At 43.2% G+C, this 24,337-nt stretch overlaps 1 protein-coding gene across 1 annotated transcript in view; it reads left to right on the forward strand.

Moving 5' to 3' along the window:
• LOC115135365 (inactive tyrosine-protein kinase 7-like) overlaps window positions 1–24,337 on the forward strand; it is a 211,400-nt gene that overhangs the window by 185,219 nt on the left and 1,844 nt on the right. The window contains exons 7-19 of the mRNA XM_029669993.2: window positions 3,622–3,888; window positions 4,087–4,223; window positions 4,358–4,493; window positions 4,869–4,988; window positions 6,728–6,877; window positions 8,234–8,378; window positions 10,720–10,847; window positions 12,774–12,974; window positions 14,514–14,672; window positions 14,917–15,149; window positions 17,444–17,524; window positions 17,814–17,965; window positions 23,352–23,530. Coding sequence (XP_029525853.1) covers window positions 3,622–3,888; window positions 4,087–4,223; window positions 4,358–4,493; window positions 4,869–4,988; window positions 6,728–6,877; window positions 8,234–8,378; window positions 10,720–10,847; window positions 12,774–12,974; window positions 14,514–14,672; window positions 14,917–15,149; window positions 17,444–17,524; window positions 17,814–17,965; window positions 23,352–23,530 — 2,088 coding nt within the window. The remainder of the gene's footprint in view (window positions 1–3,621; window positions 3,889–4,086; window positions 4,224–4,357; window positions 4,494–4,868; window positions 4,989–6,727; window positions 6,878–8,233; window positions 8,379–10,719; window positions 10,848–12,773; window positions 12,975–14,513; window positions 14,673–14,916; window positions 15,150–17,443; window positions 17,525–17,813; window positions 17,966–23,351; window positions 23,531–24,337) is intronic.

Genomic DNA, 24,337 nt, shown 5'->3' on the forward strand with positions numbered 1-24,337 from the left:
CCATTGACATGGGCCCGTAGGGCTCTGGTCAAAAGTAATGCACTAGGTAGGGAATAGGGTGTCATTTGGGACTCTTCTTATGTTCACCTGGTAAGGATCAGGTTCGAACTGTTGACCTGGTTTTAGAGGCATGTTGGGCAATACACTGTAGTAGCTCACAGTAGTAGTGAAAGAAAGCGAGGCAGTCCTGTGAGTCTCAACGGTAGATCGCATTCCACTTACTGTATATACAGTCGTGGTCGAAAGTTTTGAGAATGACACAAATATTAATTTTCACAAAGTCTGCTGCCTCAGTGTCTTTAGATATTGTTTTGTCAGATGTTACTATGGAATACTTATTTTTCAAGACCTCTGCAAAACATCAATATTTTGGGTCCATGGCCAGGAAACTCCCCAGACCTTAATCCCATTGAGAACTTGTGGTCAATCCTCAAGAGGACAAACAAAACCCCTCAAATTCTGACAAACTCCAAGCATTGATTATGCAAGAATGGGCTGCTATCAGTCAGGATGTGGCCCATAAGTTAACTGACAGCATGCCAGGGCGGATTGCAGAGGTCTTGAAAAAGAAGGGTCAACACTGGCAAATATTGACTCTTTGCATCAACTTCATGTAATTGTCAATAAAAGCCTTTGACACTTATGAAATATTTGTAATTATATTTCAGTATTCCATAGTAACATGTGACAAAAATATCTAAAGACACTGAGGCAGCAGACTTTGTGAAATTAATATTTGTGTCATTCTCAAAGCTTTTGGCCATGACTGTATACAGTCAGACATACATAGACCTGGGTTCAAATACTATTTAAAATCATTTCAAATACTTTAGCTGGGCTTAATTGAGCTTGCCTGGAGCAATACAACCAATAGGATATCAGCAAAAATGCAGACCACACACATCTGGCACTCCAGGCAGTCTAAAGCAAATGCTCAAAGTATATGGAAGATAGTATATGAAAGTAGTATTTCAAACCTGTAACGTCTTCTTCCAACTCACACTCTCAAACACGTAGATCCCCTGAACGCAGCTCACTCTCCAGCCCACTTTCCAGCTCACACTCTCAAACACATAGATCCCCTGAACGCAGCTCACTCTCCAGCCCACTTTCCAGCTCACACTCTCAAACACATAGATCCCCTGAACGCAGCTCACTCTCCAGCCCACTTTCCAGCTCACACTCTCAAACACATAGATCGCCTGAACGCAGCTCACTCTCCAGCTCACTTTCCAGCTCACACTCTCAAACACGTAGATCCCCTGAACGCAGCTCACTCTCCAGATCCCAATCACCTGAATTCTGATCACCTGTTCACACAACTGTATGTCATTATCACACACTATTTAGTTCAGTTCTTTGCACCCCATCAATGTGAGGTATTGTTTGTTTTGTGACACATTTCTTTTCGCAGCGCTGCGTTTCCCCGTAATTTATCCTCCCGCATATGATAGTTTTTGCCTGCCTATCGACGCCTTTTGCCTATTCCCTGCCTGTACCTTGGATTTCCTGTTATCAACCTATTTCCTGATCTCCCAGATGACGTTACTAGCCTTTTCCCTGCCTGTACTGTTGCCTTTTTAGACCCCCTGTGTATGACCTTCTGCCTGCCCCTGGACCCAGCTACCTGCCTCCTCCTGTGTTCCTTCACAATAAACACCTGCTGCGCCCTGTGCTTGAAACCCGCTCTGTCTCCCATCGTGTTCATTACAAATACAATTCAGGATTTGTCCTCTAATTGCTGTTCCCTTGCTGTACAGTGCATTCAGAAAGTATTCAGACCCCTTGACTTTTTCTACATTTTGTTACATTACAGCCTTATTCTAAAATTGATTAAATAGTTTATTTTTCTCATCAATCTACACACAATACCCCATAATGACAAAGCAAAAACAGGTTTTGAATTTTACCTGGCTCTTTGTGTGTTTCTTTTTACTGAAATATTTCATTTACATAAGTATTGAGACCCTTTACTCAGTACTTTGTTGAAGCACCTTTGGCAGGGATTGCAGCCGTAAATCTTCTTGGGTATGACGCCACAAGCTTGGCACACCTGTATTTGGGGAGTTTCTCCCATTCTTCTCTGCATATCCTCTCAAGCTCTGTCAGGTTGGATGGGGAGCATTGCTGCACAGCTATTTTCAGGTCTTTCCAGAGATGTTTTATCAGGTTCAAGTCTGGGCTCTGGCTGGGCCACTCAAGGACATTCAGAGACTTGTCCCGAAGCCACTCCTGCATTGTCTTGGCTGTGTGCTTAGGGTCGTTGTCCTGTTGGAAGGTCAACCTTTGCCCCAGTCTGAGGTCCTGAGCGCTCTGGAGCAGGTTTTCGTCAAGGAACACTATGTACTTTGCTCTGTTGATCTTTCACTTGATCCTGACTAGTCTCCCAGTCCCTGCCACTGAAAAACATCCCCATAGTATGATGATGCCACTACCATGCTTCACCGTAGGGATGGTGCCAGGTTTCCTCCAGATGTGACGCTTGACATTCATGCCAGAGTTCAATCTTGGTTTCATCAGACCAGAGAATCTTGTTTCTCATGGTCTGAAAGTCCTTTAGGTGCCTTTGGAAAACTCCAAGTGGGCTGACTTTTACTGAGGAGTGGCTTCTGTCTGGCCACTCTACCATAAAGCCCTGATTGGTAGAGTGCTGCATAGATGGTTGTCCTTCTGGAAGTTTCTCCCATCTCCACAGAGGAGCTCTGTCAGAGTGACCATCGGGTTCTTCTCCCCCGATTGTTCAGTTTGGCCAGCCGGCCAGCTTTAGGAAGAGTCGTGGTGGTTCCAAACTTCTTCCATTTAAGAATGATGGAGGCCACTGTGTTCTTGGAGACCTTCAATGCTGCAGAAATATTTGGGTACCCTTCCCCAGATCTGTGCCTCGACACAATCCTGTCTCTGAGCTCTAGGGACAATTTCTTCGATCTCATGACTTGGTTTTTGCTCTGACATGCGCTGTCAGCTGTGGGATCTTTTGTAGACAGGTGTGTTTCTTTCCAAATCATGTCCAATCAATTTAATTTACCACAGCTGGACTCCAATCAAGTTGTAGAAACATCTCAAGGATGATCAATGGAAACATGAATCACCTGAGCTCAATTTTGCGTCTCAAAGCAAAGGGTCCCAATACTTATGTAAATAAAAGGTATTTCTGTTTTATATTTTTTATACATTTGCTAAAGTTTCTGAACCTGTTTTCACTTTTTGTGTGTAGATTGAGGGGGGGGAAATTATTTTATACATTTTAGAATAATGCGTAACAAAATGTGGAATAAGGCAAGGGGTCTGAATACTTTCAGTAGTTGTTTCTTAAAAAGAAAATAATGACTTTTCGGCATCCCTGAATAGCATTTCAGACTGAAGACAAGTATGCTAATGCGTCTGAAATTCAAATTCGAAAAATGCTTCATTGGCATGAAACACATTTTGATTATTATCTCCTGAGACTACAGTAGTTTAAATGTAAATCAATTTGAGCATTAAAATAATGCCACATACTCTCTTTCTCAATGTCTCTCTATCTCTTCCTCTCTCTGCCACTCTCCCACCCCCTCACACTCCCACTTTCTGCCCCCCCCCCCCCTCTCTCTCTCCCTCTCTCTCTCTCTCTCCCTATTACAGAGATTGAGGATATGTCCCCCAGACAGTCCCGGGTCTTCACAGCAGACACCATGCAGCGTGTGTCCTGTACGGCCCCGCGTGGAAAGCCCCAGCCTGAGGTGTGGTGGGAGCGGGAAGGGGTGCGGGTCCCCACGGAGGGACGGGTGTACCAGGAAGGCAGTGAACTGGTCTTCAGCCCCACCGAGCAGGGCGACTCAGGCTCCTACACCTGCGTGGCCCAAAACAAGGCGGGCCGCAAGACCCAGGAGCTGACCTTCACAGTGGCCAGTGAGTCAGGCCTTCTGACCTATTACATCATGGCTAGGGCCAGCAGTGTGTCCTGACCATGCAAAACTCTGGTCCCTATTATAGGGTTGTGCTTTAGTCGTTGTCCATTCTGTTCCTAAGCAAGGGGTCAATTTGGGATTCAACATGATTGACTCTGGCTACTACAGTAATAATTCTTCATTTGTGTGTGTGATTCAGCTGCCCCAGTGTGGGTAACTAAGCCCCAGAACAGCTACCTGGAGGAGGGAAGACCAGGCTACCTCCATTGCCACGCTCAGGCTACCCCTGAGCCTGAGGTCACGTGGCACCGAAACAGCATTATGGTCATGCCTGAGGTCAGTATCTCTCTCTTTCTCTTTCTATCACACACAGACACATGCACGTATGCACACACACACACACATAAAAAAAACGGTATCTAGGCCATGCCTCTCCATTCTCTTACCCTTCTCCCTCTCTTCTTTATCAGGACCCACGCTTTACAGTGTTCCCCAATGGTACTCTGCGCATCAATAATGTGGAGGTGTATGATGGTCAGATGTATGCCTGTGTGAGCAGGACAGAGGGAGGCAAGCTGTCTGGAAATGCCAGAGTCTATGTACTGGGTGAGCTGGAACTACATGATGTGCGTGCGTGCGTGGGAGAGAGCATGTGTGTGAACGTGATCAGCCAGTTTAATTCAGTTTAAACTTAGATGTTCCCCTGGTGCTACTGTTCTAGAGTTGTTAACATGGGTTGTCTAATTCCTGACTTGCTTTGTCTACCTCGTCTTTGTTTTGGTGATCTAAGATCCTGATACCCTTGTGATTCTTCATTCAGCCATGTGAACGTGTGTGCTTGCCTCTGCATGTTCTTAAATGTGTCTGAACATGCTGTAAATAGCTTTGTATCGTGTACCATGGGGTGTACCTGGGGCCAGGCTACTCTCTCTTAGCTGTGTGGGTCATGGTGTGTTTGACCTTTTTACCTGTGTGTTCCAGAGAAACTGAAGTTCACCCCTACGCCCCAGCCATCTCAGTGCCTGGAGCTGGACAAGGAGGTTAACATCCAGTGTTCTGCCACAGGCAGAGAGACCCCCACCATCAAATGGACCAAAGCAGGTGAGTGCAGGGTGGTCCTACTCAGTGCTAGACCACAATATCCTAGATGCCATTTCCTGCCATTGTGCCCTTGGGAAAAGCACTTAACCCTTGAACTGCTCCAGGGGCGCAGGACTGAGACTGGCCCTGTGTTCCAACCTCTCCGTGGGTGTGTGTATGTGTGTTTCCAGGGGTTGGGATAAAGCCATTGTCACAGCTCACAGAAATAAGAAATACAAAGTCTATGTCCTGAGACAATAGACAATAAAATCTTCTTATAACATCAGATTATGGATAATGTTAGAATACGGAATCATTTCAGAAGGAATGCATTGTAGATAGAATCAGATGAAAGAAAAGTGAAAACAAGATTACATATGATAATTTCCCACCATTTGCATTGCCTATGTTAGAGGAGATTACTTCATCGATTTAGGGTTTGTCCTATTGTGATTATGTACCCAAAAAACGTTGTGAAATACAATGCTATCACCCCTATTGGTTATAGGCCTACGTTATTGGCTGCATAGAAGCAGTCTACCGTCTTCAGAACTGGATAATAATAGCTTTATTTGCCTCAGAAAATAATATAAAAATGCTATTGTTTGTTCTATCTCTCATAAACCTGTGATGGAGAACAGCCTATTCCCAGGCTTAGGCTACAGACTTTCATTCTTGTTCTTTGTTAATTTAAAGCCACACGAATTTGGTCAAAGTCTTTGATCTGTTGGAATGGTCAGGTATATTATCTGATTAATGTGGTATTTGGTTTCCTGGCACAAGAACGATCCACTTGATCAGAATATATCATTGAGTATCAGAAATTGCTGCCTGTCTAGACGGAAAAAATACTTTGAAGTCAGATTTTGCCGTAAGAAAAGTTATGTAATTACTGTGTTTTGCCTTTGTAGGTCAGTTTACTGTTCATGACTTTAACTTGTATTATAGGCCTAGAAGAAGCATAGGTTATTGGCCATTTGGTTTTCATCCTGTCATGCAAGGATTTTCCCTCTCTCACATTATTAGTCCTCTGGCTACCTTGCCTTTTTAGGCTATTCAAATACGTTTTTGAGATGGAACTCCGTTACATTCATTGTTTGATTAGGATGCATAAAGGATGCAAATTCATAACCTATTAAATGGAGAGAAAAAGCAATATAGTTAAAAAATAAAATTAAAAATTAAACGGAGACAACACAAGTTAAGGAGTGTCCATTATTATTTATTTTTTATCTATACGTTTATGATATAGCCTGATGCCCATGAATCCGACAGAGAGAGAGAAATAATATTTTCTGACTGAACATATTTGTGCTGCTTTGCTGGAATTCTCCTCTGTCTGGCCATATAACTTATTTATTGAAATAGGTTATAGCAAATAGGAATAGATTGGTCGGAATGTCACTTGTGTGCCGTGCGCTGCGAGTCGCAGTTTTTTACTGTGCAGCGCCAGTATAGCTCAAATAGGCTAAACCATCGTCTGTCACGTCAATTAGTCGTCACCGTCGACGATGGCGGTCAATAATTGTCGATAGACGATGGTATATCGTCCAAGCCTACGTCCATTACACTCATAACCTTTTCACAGTACTGAGCCAAGCTGTACTGCACTTGCCTGGTTACACATCCACCACAGTTGCACTGGATAGGACCATATTAAAGGAACATGTCCAACCAAGTATGTATCGGGACAGCGCGATAGTGGGTAAAGGGTACCACAGTACTGTAGTTTCTCTCTGACACTCTGTCGCCCCGTACAGATGGTGGAGAGCTGCTTCCTCATGTGGAGATGAGGAATAGCCAGCTCCACTTCACAAAAGTGACGCGCAGCGACGCAGGAAACTACACCTGTATCGCCTCCAACAGCCTACAGGGGGAGATCAGAGCCATGGTCGGCCTCACTGTGGCAGGTAAGGCACGTGTGTTCTTGTGCGTGTGTGCGTTTGAGTGTGTGTGCATTTGAGTGCGTGTGTGTGTGCGCAGCGTGTATGTGTTTGATTAACTGTAGTTCACTTTGTATTTCCCTTTGCAAAAGCGAAAGAGACTGTGCACAGCAGTGTGTCTAGAGGAGATCCAGGTGCTGGTTCAAATCAAATTTGATTGGTCACTTACACATATTTTGCAGTTTGTGGGTTGTTGTTGGTGTAATGCTTCTGTTCCTAGCCCCAACAGTGCAGTAGTATCTTACAATACACAACAATACACACAAATCTAAAAGTCAAATAATGGAATTAAGAAATATATAAATATTATATTGAGGAATGTCAGAGTGGCATTAACTAAAATACAGTACAATAGAATACAGTATATACATATGAGATGAGTAAAGCAGTACGTAAACATTTTTTAAACATTATTAAAGTGACTAGTGTTCCATTATTGAAGTGGCCAGTAATTCCAAGTCTATGTATGTAGGGCAGCAGCCTCTAAGGTGCAGGGTTGCGTAGCCGGGTGGAAGCCGGCTAGTGATGGCTATTTAATTGGTTTGGGCTGGCGCAACTAATTGACGACTGACCTTGACTTCAATAAAACATGCGCCTTGCAATAAAAAATGAAATTCGTCTACTACATTCGTCTACTGGTGTGTGTTTTTTACACTAGTTTTAGGTTTGTATTTTCCTCGCCGTCCTCATAACGGCAATCCTTTGGGATCACTGTTTGTCTCTTCTCTTAGTTAATGCACTGTTTTATAATCAGCTTTCCAATGACCATTGTCGATGTGGTTGTCTCTTTCATTCATCCATGCACTAGAAGGCCATCTGGCTGCCATGGAATGAAACTACATTAGGTGTTGAAGACACTTGTGGTTGACACAAAGAAAGCCCACCACAATGTAGAACTAGCTGTTCGATATGGACAAAAAGTCCCACATTGTTATAAATTGCCTGAATTGATGCGATAACAATAAATAGAACGATACGTTTATAACATTAATGTGCACCACAGCTTTTTTAAATGTATCATCCTTTAAACTACTACTACTAGTTTGATGGTAGTCGCCATCAATTGTCCCATTAACAATCACCCATATCAGCAAAAGTATTTAGGTTCAAACGTAACATTTCTCTAGTATATGCTACCAATCGCAATGAATGATATCAGCAAAATGCCCGCGATAAGTTATCTGTATGGTCGGTCTCGATCATTTTCGGGTTTATTGTCCCAGCTCTACAACACTGTCACCACAGTGAGTCTATAGGAAATCAGTTTCCTGGACTTTGTTTAGAGATGAAGTGTGGTATATTAACTGTGGTGTGTGTGTGTAGTGTATATCCGCTTTAAGCTGGAGCCAGAGAACACCACAGTGTACCAGGGCCACACAGCCATTCTACACTGCCAGGCCACAGCAGACCCAGAGCCCCGCGTCCAGTGGATGGTCAAGGATAAGGTGCTGGACACCAGCAGGAGAAGGTAAAGGCTTTACCCACAGAGACGATAATAACACACACACAACAACATTGTCTTCCTTTGTGGTGCTCTGGAATTTAAAAAAGCACTGGATTGTAAATTGACACAAGTTGTGACATAACATACACCACCGTTCAAAGGTTTGGGGTCACTTAGAAATGTCCTTGTTTTTGAAAGAAAAGCGACAAAAAAAATTGTCCATTAAAATAACATCAAATTGATCAGAAATACAGTAAATGACTATCGTAGCTGGAAATGGCTGATTCCTAATGGAATATCTACATAGGTGTACAGAGGCCCATTATCAGCAACCATCACTCCTGTGTTCTAATGGCACGTTGTGTTAGCTAATCCAGGTTTATCATTTTAAAAGTCTAATTGATCATTACAAAACTCTTTTGCAATTATGTTAGCACAGCTGAAAACGGTTGTTCTGATTAAAGAAGCAATAAACCTGGCCTTCTTTAGACTCGTTGAGTATCTGGAGTATCAGCATTTGTGGGATCGATTATAGGCTCAAAATGGCCAGAAACAAAGAACTTTCTTCTGAAACTCGTCAAGTCTATTATTTTTCTGAGAAATGAAGGCTATTCCATGCGAGAAATTGCCAAGAAACTGAAGATCTCATGCAACGCTATGTACAGTCATGGCTAAAAGTTTTGAGAATGACACACATATTCATTTTCACAGTCTGCTGCCTCTGTTTGTATGATGGCAATTTGCATATACTCCAGAATGTTATGAAGAGTGATCAGATGAATTGCAGTTAATTGCAAAGTCCCTCTTTGCCATGCAAATGAACTGAATCCCCCAAAACATTTCCACTGCATTTCAGCCCTGCCACAAAAGGATCAGCTGACATCTTGTCAGTGATTCTCTCGTTAACAGGTGTGAGTGTTGATGAGGACAAGGCTGGAGATCACTCTGTCATGCTGATTGAGTTTGAATAACAGACTGGAAGCTTCAAAAGGAGGGTGGTGCTTGGAATCATTGTTCTTCCTCTGTCATCCATGGTTACCTGCAAGGAAACACGTGCCGTCATCATTGCTTTGCACAAAAAGGGCTTCACGGGCAAGGATATTGCTGCCAGTAAGATTGCACCTAAATCAACCATTTATCGGATCATCAAGAACTTCAAGGAGAGCGGTTCAATTGTTGTGAAGAAGGCTTCAGGGCGCCCAAGAAAGTTCAGCAAGCGCTAGGACCGTCTCCTAAAGTTGATTCAGCTGCGGGATCGGGGCACCACCAGTACAGAGCTTGCTCAGGAATGGCAGCAGGCTGGTGTGAGTGCATCTGCACGCACAGTCAGGCGAAGAATTTTGGAGGATGGCCTGGTGTCAAGAAGGGCAGCAAAGAAGACACTTCTCTCCAGGAAAAACATCAGGGACAGACTGATATTCAGCAAAAGGTACATGGATTGGACTGCTGAGGACTGGGGCAAAGTAATTTTCTCTGATGAATCCCCTTTCCGATTGTTTGGGGCATCCGGAAAAAAGCTTGTCCGGAGAAGACAAGGTGAGCAATATCATCAGTCCTGTGTCATGCCAACAGTAAAACATCCTGAGACCATTCATGTGTGGGGTTGCTTCTCAACCAAGGGAATGGGCTCACTCACAATTTTTCCTAAGAACACAGCCATGAATATAGAATGGTATCAACACATCCTCCGAGAGCAACTTCTCCCATCCATCCAGGAACAGTTTGGTGACGAACAATGCCTTTTCCAGCATGATGGAGCACCTTGCCATAAGGCAAAAGTGATAACTAAGTGGCTCGGAGAACAAAACATCAATATTTTGGGTCCATGGCCAGGAAACTCCCCAGACCTTAATCCCATTGAGAACTTGTGGTCAATCCTGAAGAGGCGGGTGGACAAACAAAAACCCACAAATTCTGACAAACTCCAAGCATTGATTATGCAAGAATGGGCTGCCATCAGTCAGGATGTGGCCCAGAAGATAATTGACAGCATGCCACGGCGGATTGCAGAGGTCTTGAAAAAGAAGGGTCAACACTTTGCATCAACTTCATGTAATTGTCAATAAAAGCCTTTGACACTTATGAAATGCTTGTAATTATATTTCAGTATTCCATAGTAACATCTGACAAAAATATCTAAAGACACTGAAGCAACAAAGTTTGTGGAAATTAATATATGTGTCATTCTCAGAACTTTTGGCCACGACTGTACTACTCCCTTCACAGAACAGCACAAACTGGCCCTAACCAGAATAGAAAGAGGAGTGGGAGGCCCCGGTGTACAACTGAGCAAGAGAACAAGTCTCACTCTCTCTCTTTCTACCCCCTCTTTTGCACTCTCTCTCCCTCTCTCTTTCTCTCTCAGGTTCCAGTTAATGGTCAATGGCTCTCTGGTGATAACAGATGTCACCACGGATGACACAGGCAAATACACCTGCATTGCCGGAAACAGCTGCAGCATCAGTGACCGTGTGGCACAGCTCTACGTAGTGGGTAAGTCTCTCTCTCTCATACAGATGCACACACATACGCACAAAAGGATGCCACCCCCACCATGTTACTGTGTGTGCGTGTGTGTAGCAATCACGAGGACTGGATGAGGACTGTAATTAACCACTCAGCCATCTGAGCATTCTAATAACCTGTCTCGCCAGAGTCATCGGTGAAGTGACAGGGACAGACCTTAGATTGAATCAACCCTCTCTCACATACACTGTGACTCCTCCTTGTGCTTGGGCTTGTAGTTTAAAATAGGATGTTCAGGGTTTTGTATTATTCAAACCTCTCCCTGTGACGGGTTAAGGGAGGCAGACCGTTTAGTTCGCAGAAGTAGTTAATTTTAGGACAGAGGAATTCATTCAGCGTTTTGTTCCAGTTTCTAAGGCTCTGGTTAGAAAGGGATGATGTGAGTGTGAAATCTTTCGATGTTTTTTTCTGTGCCAGTTTCCTTAACAAAAACATTCAAGAAAAGAAAGCTTGGAACTAACAGCTTGGAACTGTAGCCTTTTACACTCGTACTGTACCCGTATACGGATTGAAATTTGAATTTGGGCACTGATAAGCTCCTAAATTGGAACGCAGTGGCTGTACAGTAACATGCTATAAATTACGTCAGAGCTCAGGCTCTGCGCTTTACAGAGCTGTATGGGTTTTGACTGACAGCCGTTCTGAACTTGAGCACCGCACGCGACAAGGAGCTGCCCCCATCCCTCCCACTAACTGGGAAACTTTAAAAAAAATGTTTTGTCTGAGTGGGGGAAATGCTGTAAATTATTATGGGGTTTTTATTCGCTGCAGAATACACCTATGACTCATTTCAATGCACAATAAATGACAATCTGTTTCTCTGAATTGCCTTGTGAAAGCCTATCACTGTACGGTGGTATTTTGTAACTTAGCTGGTCTTGTTGACAATAGAACAAGCTTTCAAATGATGCCCACCTGACCCAGAATGCAATTTATAATGATCCGTTTTTGGATTGCGTGAACAACAACAGTAATTGTGTGATGGCGGGATGCAGGTTTGTGTTCCAAACAAAACAACTACAAGTCTGCTTGCTCTAGTTCCTCAACGGCACAGCTAGGAGAGCTCCAAAAACACCTTATAGTTGAAGACTCTTCTTTGAGTCATAAAAGTGCATTGGAATTACTTAGCAACTGTGCACACTTTGGAGAGGTGTGTAGCCACTCGGAGACACCAGTTAGTCCTCCCACTTAACATTTTTTCTTATGTAGCACCTACCCCATATTTTACAGGAATATTCTTATGTTACTGAATGTATCCACATTATTTTCAGATTTCGTAATCAACAAATGCGGCGAAAAGTACTTTACCCTCAACAGTGGAATGTTTGGATTCAGTCTTGTGCCAGGTGAAATGTTGTGTCCTTAAATTTGCTCTAATACATTTCCCAGAATCTCCAAACAGTTCCCTTTCAATTGCTACAATGCTCACGCATTTCATGTTTCCTCCGTAAGAAACATTTGAATTTAACCCTGTTCATATAGGCCAATTCCCACAAGTGTAAAGGGTTAATGATCCACATGATGTGTATTCAATATTACTTGGATGGACACACAACACTGTTTTCTCAAGCAGTGGGTACCAGATTGAAGAACATACCAAGCCAGAGATATGTCTACCCATGTTCAATACCATCTGTTGTGTATATGTCTCAATCCCAAATTTGAACTACCAATACTCACTCCTCTGTTACAGCAAACCAGGCTGCTATTGTTAAAGGGAATGTATTCTCAATAACCTACGTGGAGAAATACAAGTAACATCTGATGAACTATCACTTCAACTTTAATGAACACAGCTCATCCTGATAAACAAAGAGAATGTGTTCTCATCAACCTTCCTGGATAAATCAAATCAAATAACCCTAATGTCCTTTTCTCCTCGGTCTTTGGCAGAGAAACCGGTGCAGACATTGGTGGACCACGAGGAGAAGGCACCCTATAAAATGATTCAGACTATAGGTTTGTCTGTGGGGGCAGCCGTGGCCTACATCATCGTGGTGCTGGGCCTCATGTTCTACTGCAAGAAGAGACGCAACGCCAAGAGACTGCAGAAGGGCCAGGAGGGAGAGGAGCCTGAGATGGAGTGTCTTAACAGTGAGTTGGGGGATAGGGGTGTGTGTGTGTGGGGGGGGGGGGATTCACAAGTGGCCAGTTTGCATCAATACCTTAACTAAGACCACTACAAAGGTTTTTGCTTGCAAACTTAAGTTTTGGCATGTCTGCCTCTCGATTTGTTGGGAGACTCTCCGATCCCCCCCCCCTTCACTTATCAACGTAGGCAGTGACGTAGTTCCTCTATGCCAAAAGAGTCCCTCGTTGAAACCAGACCCTATTCACTGTTGCCTAGGGTCTGGTTTTCCAGACTAAGCGTCAATTCCCGGTGGGTTTCTGAGTAAATCCACAGTTTGCTATAATCTTTTGTAGGCTACATGTCTGGCAAGTAGTTGTGTCTTTGTGAGTCACAGAAGAAACATTTATTTATGAGTCTGATGTGTGTCTGAATGCTCTTGCCTACATCATGCTCCCGTACATGTTGAACATTTGGTGCTCATTCATACCCAGGTGACTTGCTACCACCTTGTGGCTGCCAAGAGCATTGCAAGGAAAGTGCAAAAGTCACCATAGTCAAATACCTGGGTTTTGAGTTGTTTTATATAATTTGGTAAAACTCTTTAAGATTAAGTAAGCAAAACTGGGGTTCTCTTCTTACAAACTAAATACTTACCTTTGTGAAGTTAATCTAGATATAATGGCTCCATTTGTTCCCTCTCATCTGTACAACCATACTAAGGCCGGCAGCATACCACTCTGCAACCCACTGCTGGCTGGCTTCTGAAGGTAAGCAGTGTTGGTCCTGGTCAGTCCCTGGATGGGAGACCAGATGCTGCTGGAAGTGGTTTTGGAGGGCCAGTAGGAGGCACCCTTTCCTTATATCTGAATGCCCTAAGGCAGTGATTGGGGACATTGACCTGTGTAGGATGCTGTCTTTTGGATGTGATGTCCTGACTCTCTGTGGTCACTAAAGATCCCATGGCACTTATTGTCAGAATAGGGGTGTTAACCCCGGTGTCCTGGCTAAATTCCCAATGTGAATGTCATGGCCACCTAATTATCCCCAGTTTACAATTGGCTCATTCATCTCCTCTCCCCTGTAACTATTCCCCAGGTTGTTGCTGTAAATGAGAATATGTTCTCAGTCAACTTACCTGGTGAAATAAAAAATCTCAGTTTTGGCACTGAAGTTTTCAAAGTGGTGGGTTACAGACTCAGGGAACTTTTCTCTCTGATTTCAAAATATTAGCATTATTATAAAATGGTTATTAAATATTTATAATCATCAAACTGGAGTATGTTTGAATTGTGTTGTGCAATATCTGCCCACATTACTGTCTGCACATTTTCTTGTAGAGTTCACATCACATTTTGGTATATTGGTATTTTATGACACAACATTCGGTGTCTTTCAGGGGATCATTTTGACCAAGGCGAGGTGCAGAATCGCTTATCTTGACCACATAATGAGTAGTTATTTGGGATGCAAGGTGATTTGAACATCAGTGATTCTGTGCAGTCCGACTGCAATGTAGTCAATCTCATACATACACATTGTGTAATGTGGTTGATGTCCACCAGGGGGGGCTGTACAGCAGAATGGCCACACCACCGCTGAGATCCAGGAAGAGGTGGCTTTGACCAGCGTGGGCACCACAGCGGCAGCAGAGAAACGCCATAGCAGTGCCAACGAAAAGCTTCAGTTCCCCCGAGAAGACCTACACACCATCACGACACTGGGTAAGATGGTCATGTGGGTATGAGGAGTGCGTCTAATTGAGAACGTGCCGAACAGCTGTGCACTGTAACTGGAGTGAACACATTGTCATTCACTTACTTAATTTCACCTCTATTTACCAGGTTTGTCTTTACTCCTAACCCTGGAAGAAAATGTTGGCATATCTGAGTGACCCTCTAATCTCTGACCTGTGCGTGCCTACCTGTCTGTCCGTCTGTCTTCCTGCCTGCGTCTGTCTGTGTGTAGGGAAGGGTGAGTTTGGCGAGGTGCTGCTGGCCAAGGCGAAGGGCATCGAGGAGGGCGAGGAGGAGACAGTGGTGTTGGTGAAGAGCCTGCAGAGCAGAGATGAGCAGCTACAGCTGGATTTCCGCCGTGAGGCCGACATGTTCTCCAAGCTGAGCCACGGCAATGTGGTGCGACTGCTGGGACTGTGTAGGGAGGCCGAGCCCCACTATATGATCCTGGAGTATTATGACCTGGTAAACACACAAATACATGTGCGCAAAAAGACGCACACACACACATACAGTTGAAGTCGGAAGTTTACATACACTTAGGTTGGAGTCATTAAAACTCGTTTTTCAACCACTCCATAAGTTTCTTGTTAACAAACTATAGTTTTGGCAAGTCGGTTAGAACATCTACTTTGCGCATGACACAAGTAATTTTTCCAACAATTGTTTACAGACAGATAATTTCACTTATAATTCACTGTATCACAATTCCAGTGAGCCAGAAGTTTACATACACTAAGTTAAAGTGCCTTTAAACAGCGTGGACAATTGCAGAAAATTATGTCATGGCTTTAGAAGCTTCTGATAGGCAATTGGAGGTGTACCTGTGGATGTATTTCAAGAAATTGTAGACCTCCACAAGTCTGGTTCATCCTTGGGAGCAATTTCCAAACGCCTGAAGGTACCACGTTTATCGGTACAAACAATAGTACGCAAGTATAAACACCATGGGACCACGCAGCCGTCTTACCGCTCAGGAAGGAGATGCATTCGGTCTCCTAGAGATGAATGTACATTGGTGTGAAAGTGCAAATCAATCCCAGAACAACAGCAAAGGACCTTGTGAATATGCTGTAGGAAACAGGTACAAAAGTATCTATATCTGTAACGTCTGAAGAGTGATGGGTGTGGAGTCAGGCGCAGAGAACAGAAGAGTCAAGGGAAAAACGTGTTAATGTCCAAAAGTAACCAGGAACAGGTACAAAAATGGGTGACGCCAAAACACAGGCGCAAACACAACCCAAAGACCACTGGTGAATAAACCGGACAGCGAAAACCCAAATAAACAATACACCTCTTACGTACAACGACAACAAGCCCGCACAAACACAAGCGGGCTAAACAAACTTAAATAATACCCACCCCAAAACCCCAACAAGGAACAGGTGAAGACAATTAGACAAAAACAAACAAAAAGGAAAAAGGGATCGGTGGCAGCTAGTAGACCGCCGAGCGCCACCCGAACAGGAAGGGGAGCCACCTTCGGTGATATTCGTGACAATATCCACAGTAAAACGAGTCCTATATCTACATAACCTGATAGACCGCTCAGTAAGGAAGAAGCCACTGCTCCAAAACCACCATTAAAAAGCCAGACTATGGTTGGCAACTGCACATGGGGACAAAGATTGTACTTTTTAGAGAAATGTCCTCTGGTCTGATGAAACAAAAATAGAACTGTTTAGCCATAATGACCATCGTTATGTTTGGAGGACAAAGGGAGAGGCTTACGCCAAGGAACACCATCCCAACCGTGAAGCACCGGGTGGCAGCATCATGTTGTGGGGGTGCTTTGCTGCAGGAGGGACTGGCGTCATGAGGTAGGAAAATTATGTGGATATATTGAAGCAACATCTCAAGACATCAGTCAGGAAGTTAAAGCTTGGTCGAAAATGGGTCTTCCAAATGGACAATGACCCCAAGCATACTTCCAAAGTTGTGGCTAAATGGCTTATAAGGACAACAAAGTCAAGGTATTGGAGTGTCCATCACAAAGTCCTGACCTCAATCCCATAGAAGATTTGTGGGCAGAACTGAAAAAACGTGTGTGAGCAAGGAGGCCTACAAACCCGACTCAGTTACACCAACTCTGTCAGGAGGAATGGGCCAAAATCCCCCCAACTTATTGTGGGAAGCTTGTGGAAGGCTTCCTGAAACTTTTGACCCAAGTTAAACAATTTAAAAGGCAATGCTACCAAATACTAATTGAGTGTATGTAAACTTCTGACCCACTGGGAATGTGATGAAAGAAATAAAAGCTGAAATAAATCATTCTCTCTACTATTATTCTGACATTTCACATTCTTAAAATAAAGTGGTGATCCTAACTGACCTAAAACAGGGGATTTTTACTCTGATTACATGTCAGGAATTGTGAAAAACTAAGTTTAAATGTATTTGGCAAGGGGTATGTAAACTTCCGACTTCAACTGTAGATGCACACATGAGCGAGCGCACACACATACGCACGTGAGCAAGCACAGGCGCATGCATACACCCGCACGCACGCACGCACGCACACACACACACACACACATAGTGTAACACTCTTATCCATGATATATATTCATGTAGACTATAACAATTGTCTATGCAACGTTGATGAAGTTGTGCAGTTTTATTTGGTACATGCCTCCAAGTGTGTTATTGTTATATGCTTCCTACATTTACAAAGTGAACGTTTTTGACCTTTGATTCTTTCTTTTTATATATATATATATATCTCTTTCCTTTCTCTATTTCTATTTCCTTGGAAATAGGGAGATCTGAAACAGTTCTTGAGAATCTCCAATAGCAAAGATGAGAAAATCAAGTCTCAACCTATCACCACCAAGACCAGAGTAAGTAGCGTTCACTACACTTTGGATGTAATTTGCTCATTTCATTTGAAAAACAAGCACATGCCATTATGCCCCCTTTAAAGGAAACATTATGTTCCAGCTTGAGGGCACACAGGTTTCTGCATTTTGATGCAAACTAGTCCTCTTTTCTTTTGACAATTCTAAAAAAAAAACGAATATGTAAAACCTGTTTGATTCAGGCCATCCCATGTTAAGCTGCTTTGTATTATATGCTAATGCAATTTCTCTCTCTCTCTCTCTCTGTCTGTCTCTCTCTTCATCTACCCAGGTATCCATCTGTGCCCAGGTGGCTCTTGGGATGGAGCACATGTCCAATCACCGCTTCGTTCATAAAGACCTGGCTGCTCGTAACTGCCTGATCAGCGGCCAACGCAGCGTCAAAATCTCAGCTCCCAGCCTCAGCAAGGATGTTTACAACAGGTAAGAGATGGGGCCTGCAATTGTATTTTTTATTTAACCTTTATTTAACCAGGTAGGCTAGTTGAGAAAAAGTTCTCATTTGCAACTGCGACCTGGCCAAGATAAAGCAAAGCAGTTCGACACATGAAACAACCCAGAGTTACACATGGAATAAACAAACATACAGTCAATAATACAGTAGAAAAAGTCTATTTACAGCATGTGCAAATGAGGTAGGATAAGGGAGGGAAGGCAATATATAGGCCAAGTAATTACAATATAGCAATTAAACACTGGAATGGTAGAGGTGCAGAAGATGAATGTCCAAGTAGAGATACTGGGGTGCAAAGGAGAAAGAAAAATAAATAAATAAATACAGTATGTGGATGAGGTAGTTGGATGGGCAATTTACAGATGAGCTATGTACAGGTGCAGTGATCTGTGAGCTGCTCTGCCAGCTGGTGCTTAAAGCTAGTGAGGGAAATATGAGTCTCCAGCTTCAGTGATTTTTACAGTTCGTTCCAGTCATTGGCAGCAGAGAACTGGAATGAAATGCGGTTAACCAGTGAGATATACCTGCTGGAGCGCCTGCTACGGGTGGGTGCTGCTATGGTGACCAGTGAGCTGAGATAAGGCGGGGCTTACCTAGCAGAGACTTGTAGATGACCTGGAGCCAGTGGGTTTGGCGACAAGTATGAAGCGAGGGCCAGCCAAAGTGAGGGTACTGGTCGCAGTGGTGGGTAGCACATGGAGTTTTTGTGACAAAACGGATGGCACTGTGATAGACTGCATCCAATTTGTTGAGTAGAGTGTTGGAGGCTATTTTGTAAATGACATTGCCATAGTCAAGGATCGGTAGGATAGTCAGTTTTACGAGGGTGTTTCGCAGCATGAGTGAAGGATGCTTTGTTGCGAAATAGGAAGTCGATTCTAGATTTAATTTTGGATTGGAGATGCTCAATGTGAGTCTGGAAGGAGAGTTTACAGTCTAACCAGACAGCTAGGTATTTGTAATTGTCCGCATATTCAGAACCGTCCAGAGTAGTGATGCTGGACGGGTGGGCAGGTGCGGGCAGCGGTCGATTGAAGAGCATGCATTTAGTTTTACTTGCATTTAAGAGCAGTTGGAGGCCATGGAAGGAGAGTTGTATTGCATTGAAGCTCATCTGGAGGTTAGTTAATAAGAACTTCTTATGGCTGAGATCCCGCTAACGGGATCGATATGACAACAGCCAGTGAAAGTGCAGGGCACCAAATTCAAACAACAGAAATCTCATAATTAAAATTCCTCAAACATACAAGTATTTCACACCATTTTAAAGATACACTTCTTGTTAATCCCACCACAGGGTCCGATTTCAAATAGGCTTTACGGCGAAAGTGCCTATTCACAGAAAAACACAGCCATTTTTCCAGCCAAAGAGAGGAGTCACAAAAAGCAGAAATAGAGATAAATGAATCACTAACCTTTGATGATCTTCATCAGATGACACTTATAGGACTTCATGTTACACAATACATGTATGTTTTGTTCGATAAAGTTCATATACAAAAAATCTCAGTATACATTGGCGCGTTACGTTCAGTAGTTCCAAAAACATCAACAAAATGTTGATGAAAATACAAGTGTTACACATGGAACTTTAGATAAACTTCTCCTTAACCTGTTGCTTCTACCCGGGACGCTTGCGTCCCAACTAGAGCTCTGGAAATGCAAATGCGCTACGCTAAATGCTAATAGTATTAGTTAAAACTCAAAAGTTCATTAAAATACACATGCAGGGTATCGAATTAAAGCTACACTCGTTGTGAATCCAAGCAACAAGTCAGATTTTTAAAATGCTTTTCGGCAAAAGCATGAGAAGCTATTATCTGATAGCATGCAACACCCCAAAAGACCCACAGGGGACGTAAACAAAATAATTAGCATTTCGGCGTTACACAAACCGCACAATAAAATAGAAAACAGTCATTACCTTTCACCATCTTCTTTGTTGGCACTCCTAGATGTCCCATAAACACTATTGGGTCTTTATTTCGATTAAATCGGGCCATATAAAGCCAAGATATCGTTATATGTAGACTGTGTGATAAACGAAAAAAACAGCGATTTCACAACGTAACGTCATTTTTTAAAATTCAAAAAGTCGACGATAAACTTTCACAAAACACTTCGAAATACGTTTGTAATGCAACTTTAGGTATTAGTAAACGTTAATAAGCGATAAAATTCATCAGGAGGCGATGTAAAGATTATTAGCTGTCCGTCTGGAAAAATGTCCGGCTAGAAACTCAGCGAAAATATCCGGTCCTAGACCGGATTAGATACGGTGTCCTGTATGTGTTTGACCAAGAAAAAACTTGAAGGGAAATGACAAGACTCTAGACACCCTGTGGAAGCTGTAGGTACTGCAACCTCAGTCAATTAATTGTGGTTCACGTTTATCAATGGGTTCAAGTAGCGCATGGATATATTTTCCCCATTTTCAGTGATCAGTTTTTCCTGTGCTTTTCGATGTAAATGCCGTTCTGGTAAAGCCACAGCAGTGATTTAACCAGTTTTTTAAACGTCTGAGTGTTTTCTATCCACACAGACTAAGCAAATGCATATACTATATTCCTGGCATGAGTAGCAGGGCGCTGAAATGTTGCGCGATTTTTAACAGAATGTTCAAAAAAGTAGAGGGTCGACTGAAGAGGTTAATGCAACCGCTGTGTCAGATTTCCAAAAAGCTTTACCGAAAAAGCAAAGCATGCAATAATCTGAGTACAGAGCTCAGAGACCAAAACGAGCCATACAGATATCCGCCATGTTGTGGAGTCAACAGAAGTCAGAAATAGCATTACAAATATTCACTTACCTTTGATGATCTTCATCAGAATGCACTCCCAGGAATCCCAGTTCCACAATTTTGTTAGCGCGTTTGGTAAACAACTCCAAACGCACAACGCGCGTGCAAGTTCAGTGGAAAGTACGGCCGAAAAGTCCAAAATGTTTTATTACAGGTCGTAGAAACATGTCAAACGAAGTATAGAATCAATCTTTAGGATGTTTTCAACATAAATCTTCAATAATGTTCCAACCGGAGAATTCCTTTGTCTGTAGAAATGCAATGGAACAGAGCTTGCTCTCATGTGAGCGTGCGAGACTGAGCTCGTGGCACTCTGGCAGACCTCTGACTCATTCCCCCCTCCTATAGAAGCATCAAACAAGGTTCTAAAGACTGTTGACATCTAGTGGGAGCCTTAGGAAGTGCAATATGACCATTATCCCACTGTGTAGTCGATAGGCCAAGAGTTGAAAAACTACAAACCTCAGATTTCCCACTTCCTGGTTGGATTTTTTCTCAGGTTTTTGCCTGCCATATGAGTTCTGTTATACTCACAGACATCATTCAAACAGTTTTAGAAACTTCAGAGTGTTTTCTATCCAAAATCTACTAATAATATGCATATCTTTGCCTCTGGGACTGAGTAGCAGGCAGTTTACTCTGGGCACCTTATTCATCCAAGCTACTCAAGGTGGATCAGAGAATCAGCAGCAGCAAGAGAGACATCATTGATGTTTACAAAGAAGAGATTCGGCCAGAGAATTTAACCCTGTGGCACCCCCAGCGGTCCGGACAACAGGCCCTCCGATTTGACACACTGAACTCTATCAGAGAAGTAGTTGGTGAACCAGGCGAGGCAATCATTTGAGAAACAAAGGCTGTTGAGTCTGCCGATAAGAAAGTGGTGATTGACAGAGTCGAAAGCCTTGGCCAGGTCGATGAATACGGCTGCACAGTAATGTCTGTTATCGATGGCGGTTATGATATTGTTTAGGACCTTGAGCGTGACTGAGGTGCACCCATGACCAGCTCTGAAACCAGATTGCATTGCGGAGAAGGTACGGTGGGATTCGAAATGGTCGGTAATCTGTTTGTTAACTTGGCTTTCGAAGACCTTAGAAAGGCAGGGTAAAATAGATATAGGTCTGTAGCAGTTTGGGTATAGAGTGTCTCCCCCTTTGAAGAGGGGGATGACTGCGGCAGCTTTCCAATCTATGGGAATCTCAGACGATACGAAAGAGAGGTTGAACAGGCTAGTAATAGGGGTTCCAACAATTTTGGCAGATAATTTTAGGTCCAGATTGTCTAGCCCGGCTGATTTATTTCAGAACATCAGCTATCTGGATTTGGGTGAAGGAGAAATGGGGAGGCTTGGGCGAGTTTCTGTGAGGTTGGAGGGCTGTTGATCGGGGTAGGGGTAGCTAGGTGGAAAGCATGGCCAGCTGTAGAAAAAATGCTTATTGAAATTCTCAATTATAGTGAATTTATCGGTGGTGACAGTGTTTCCTAGCCTCAGTGCAGTGGGCAGCTGGGAAGAGGTGCTCTTATTCTCCATGGACTTTACAGTGTCCCAGAACTTTTTTGAGTTTGTGCTAAAGGATGCACATTTCTGCTTGAAAAAGCTAGCCTTAGCTTTCCTAACTGCCTGTGTATATTTGTTCCTAACTTCCTGAAAGTTGCGTATCACGGGGGCTATTCGATGCTAATGCAGAATACCACAGGATGTTTTTGTGCTGGTCAAGGGCAGTCAGGTCTGGAGTGAACCAATGGCTATATCTGTTCCTGGTTTTAAAAAATTGAATGGAGCATGCTTATTTAAGATGTTGAGGAAGGCACTTTTAAAGAATAACCAGGCATCTACTGACGGGATGCGGTCAATATCCTTCCAGGATACCCGGGCCAGGTTGATTAGAAAGGGCTGCTCGCTGAAGTGTTTTAGGGAGCGTTTGACAGTGGTGAGGGGTGGTCATTTGACCGCAGACCTATTACAGATGCAGGCAATGAGGCAGTGATCGCTGAGATCTTGGTTTAAAACAGCAGAGGTGTATTTGGAGGGCAAGTTGGTTAAGATGATATCTATGAGGGTGCCCGTGTTTACGGATTTGGGGTTGTACCCTGGTGGGTTCACTGATAATTTGTGTGAGATTGAGGGCATCAAGCTTAGATTGTAGGATGGCCAGGGTGTTAAGCATGTTCTACTTTAGGTCACCTAGAAGCACGAGCTCTGAAGATAGATGGGGGGCAATCAATTCACATATGGTGTCCAGGGCACAGCTGGGGGCAGAGGGAGGTCTATAGCAAGCGGCAACGGTGAGAGACTTGTTTCTGGAAAGGTGGATTTTTAAAAGTAGAAGCTCGAATTGTTTGGGTCCAGACCTGGATAGTAAGACGTGTGTAGTTACGGTCTATCATGTGAGAAGAAAGTATAGCAAAAGTGTACTAGGATGATCCATGCAGCCATTGTTAAGTGTAAAGTCAAGACAAAATAGTAACATAGTTTAATTATGTGCATGATAACATCTTGACATTCTATCTCTCTGTTTGTCTCTCTTTCTGTCTTGACTGTCTGTCTGCAGTGAGTACTACCACTACCGGCAGGCGTGGATCCCCCTGCGCTGGCTCCCGGCCGAGTCTGTGTTTGAGGATGACTTCTCCACCAAGTCAGATGTCTGGGCCTTTGGGGTGCTCATGTGGGAGGTGTTCAGCCACGGGGAACTGCCATACACCAAACTCAGTGATGACGAGGTGCTAGAGGGTCAGTATAAATCAATAGAAATGTACTTAGTGCCCACCAATCTGTGTGCTCCAATGGCTGAACAATCACTGTTGAGATATCAATCTTGCAAAGGGTACTGGGCCTGTCCGAATACCCATACTTGCATATTAACTAGTAGGCTGATTGGGTATGAGAAAATAGAATGTTTTATAGTATGTGAAAATTTCAAAAATGTAGTATGCTTTAAATGCAAAGATGTCATACTCATTCGTGGCTTTTCATCCAATCGCTGCACACAATTGAGGAAGAGAATCGTCTTTCCAGACCCACATGTGTTTGACAACACCCTATAATCAGATAAGGTGATGCGCTGTACCAAAATGAACGAATGGAAGGAAACAACACAATTGTGCATTAGATGATACATTCTCAGTATGGACAAGTCTAGTATGTTAATATTTTTTTTTATTACATACGTTTTTTATCATACGATTATTCTAAATAGTATGCAGTTTTAGTAAGTAGTAGGCAAGACAGATTTCAGACATGGCCACTCTTCTATTCTTGGGGTAACTTCAAGCTATTCTGAAGTGGCTATTCTCAGTCTCAGAACTGTGATGAATCATTTTCATGGTTCTGTGAGGGGAACACGTTGTATTTGGTTGACATTGTATTGACATGCACTGTACTATAGGCCACCTTGACAAAGAAAGTGGCACATACAGTATCATCATGTTATTATCAAGCTGGGGGCAGGCTGTCTGTCCAATCATTTTTATGAATCCCATACCAGAAACAGCTTTACACCATTCTTATGATGATTTCACTCATTGTTCCATAAGAATG

This window comes from Oncorhynchus nerka, linkage group LG10 (assembly GCF_034236695.1).
Source record: "Oncorhynchus nerka isolate Pitt River linkage group LG10, Oner_Uvic_2.0, whole genome shotgun sequence".
Classification (NCBI taxonomy): Eukaryota; Metazoa; Chordata; class Actinopteri; order Salmoniformes; family Salmonidae; genus Oncorhynchus; species Oncorhynchus nerka.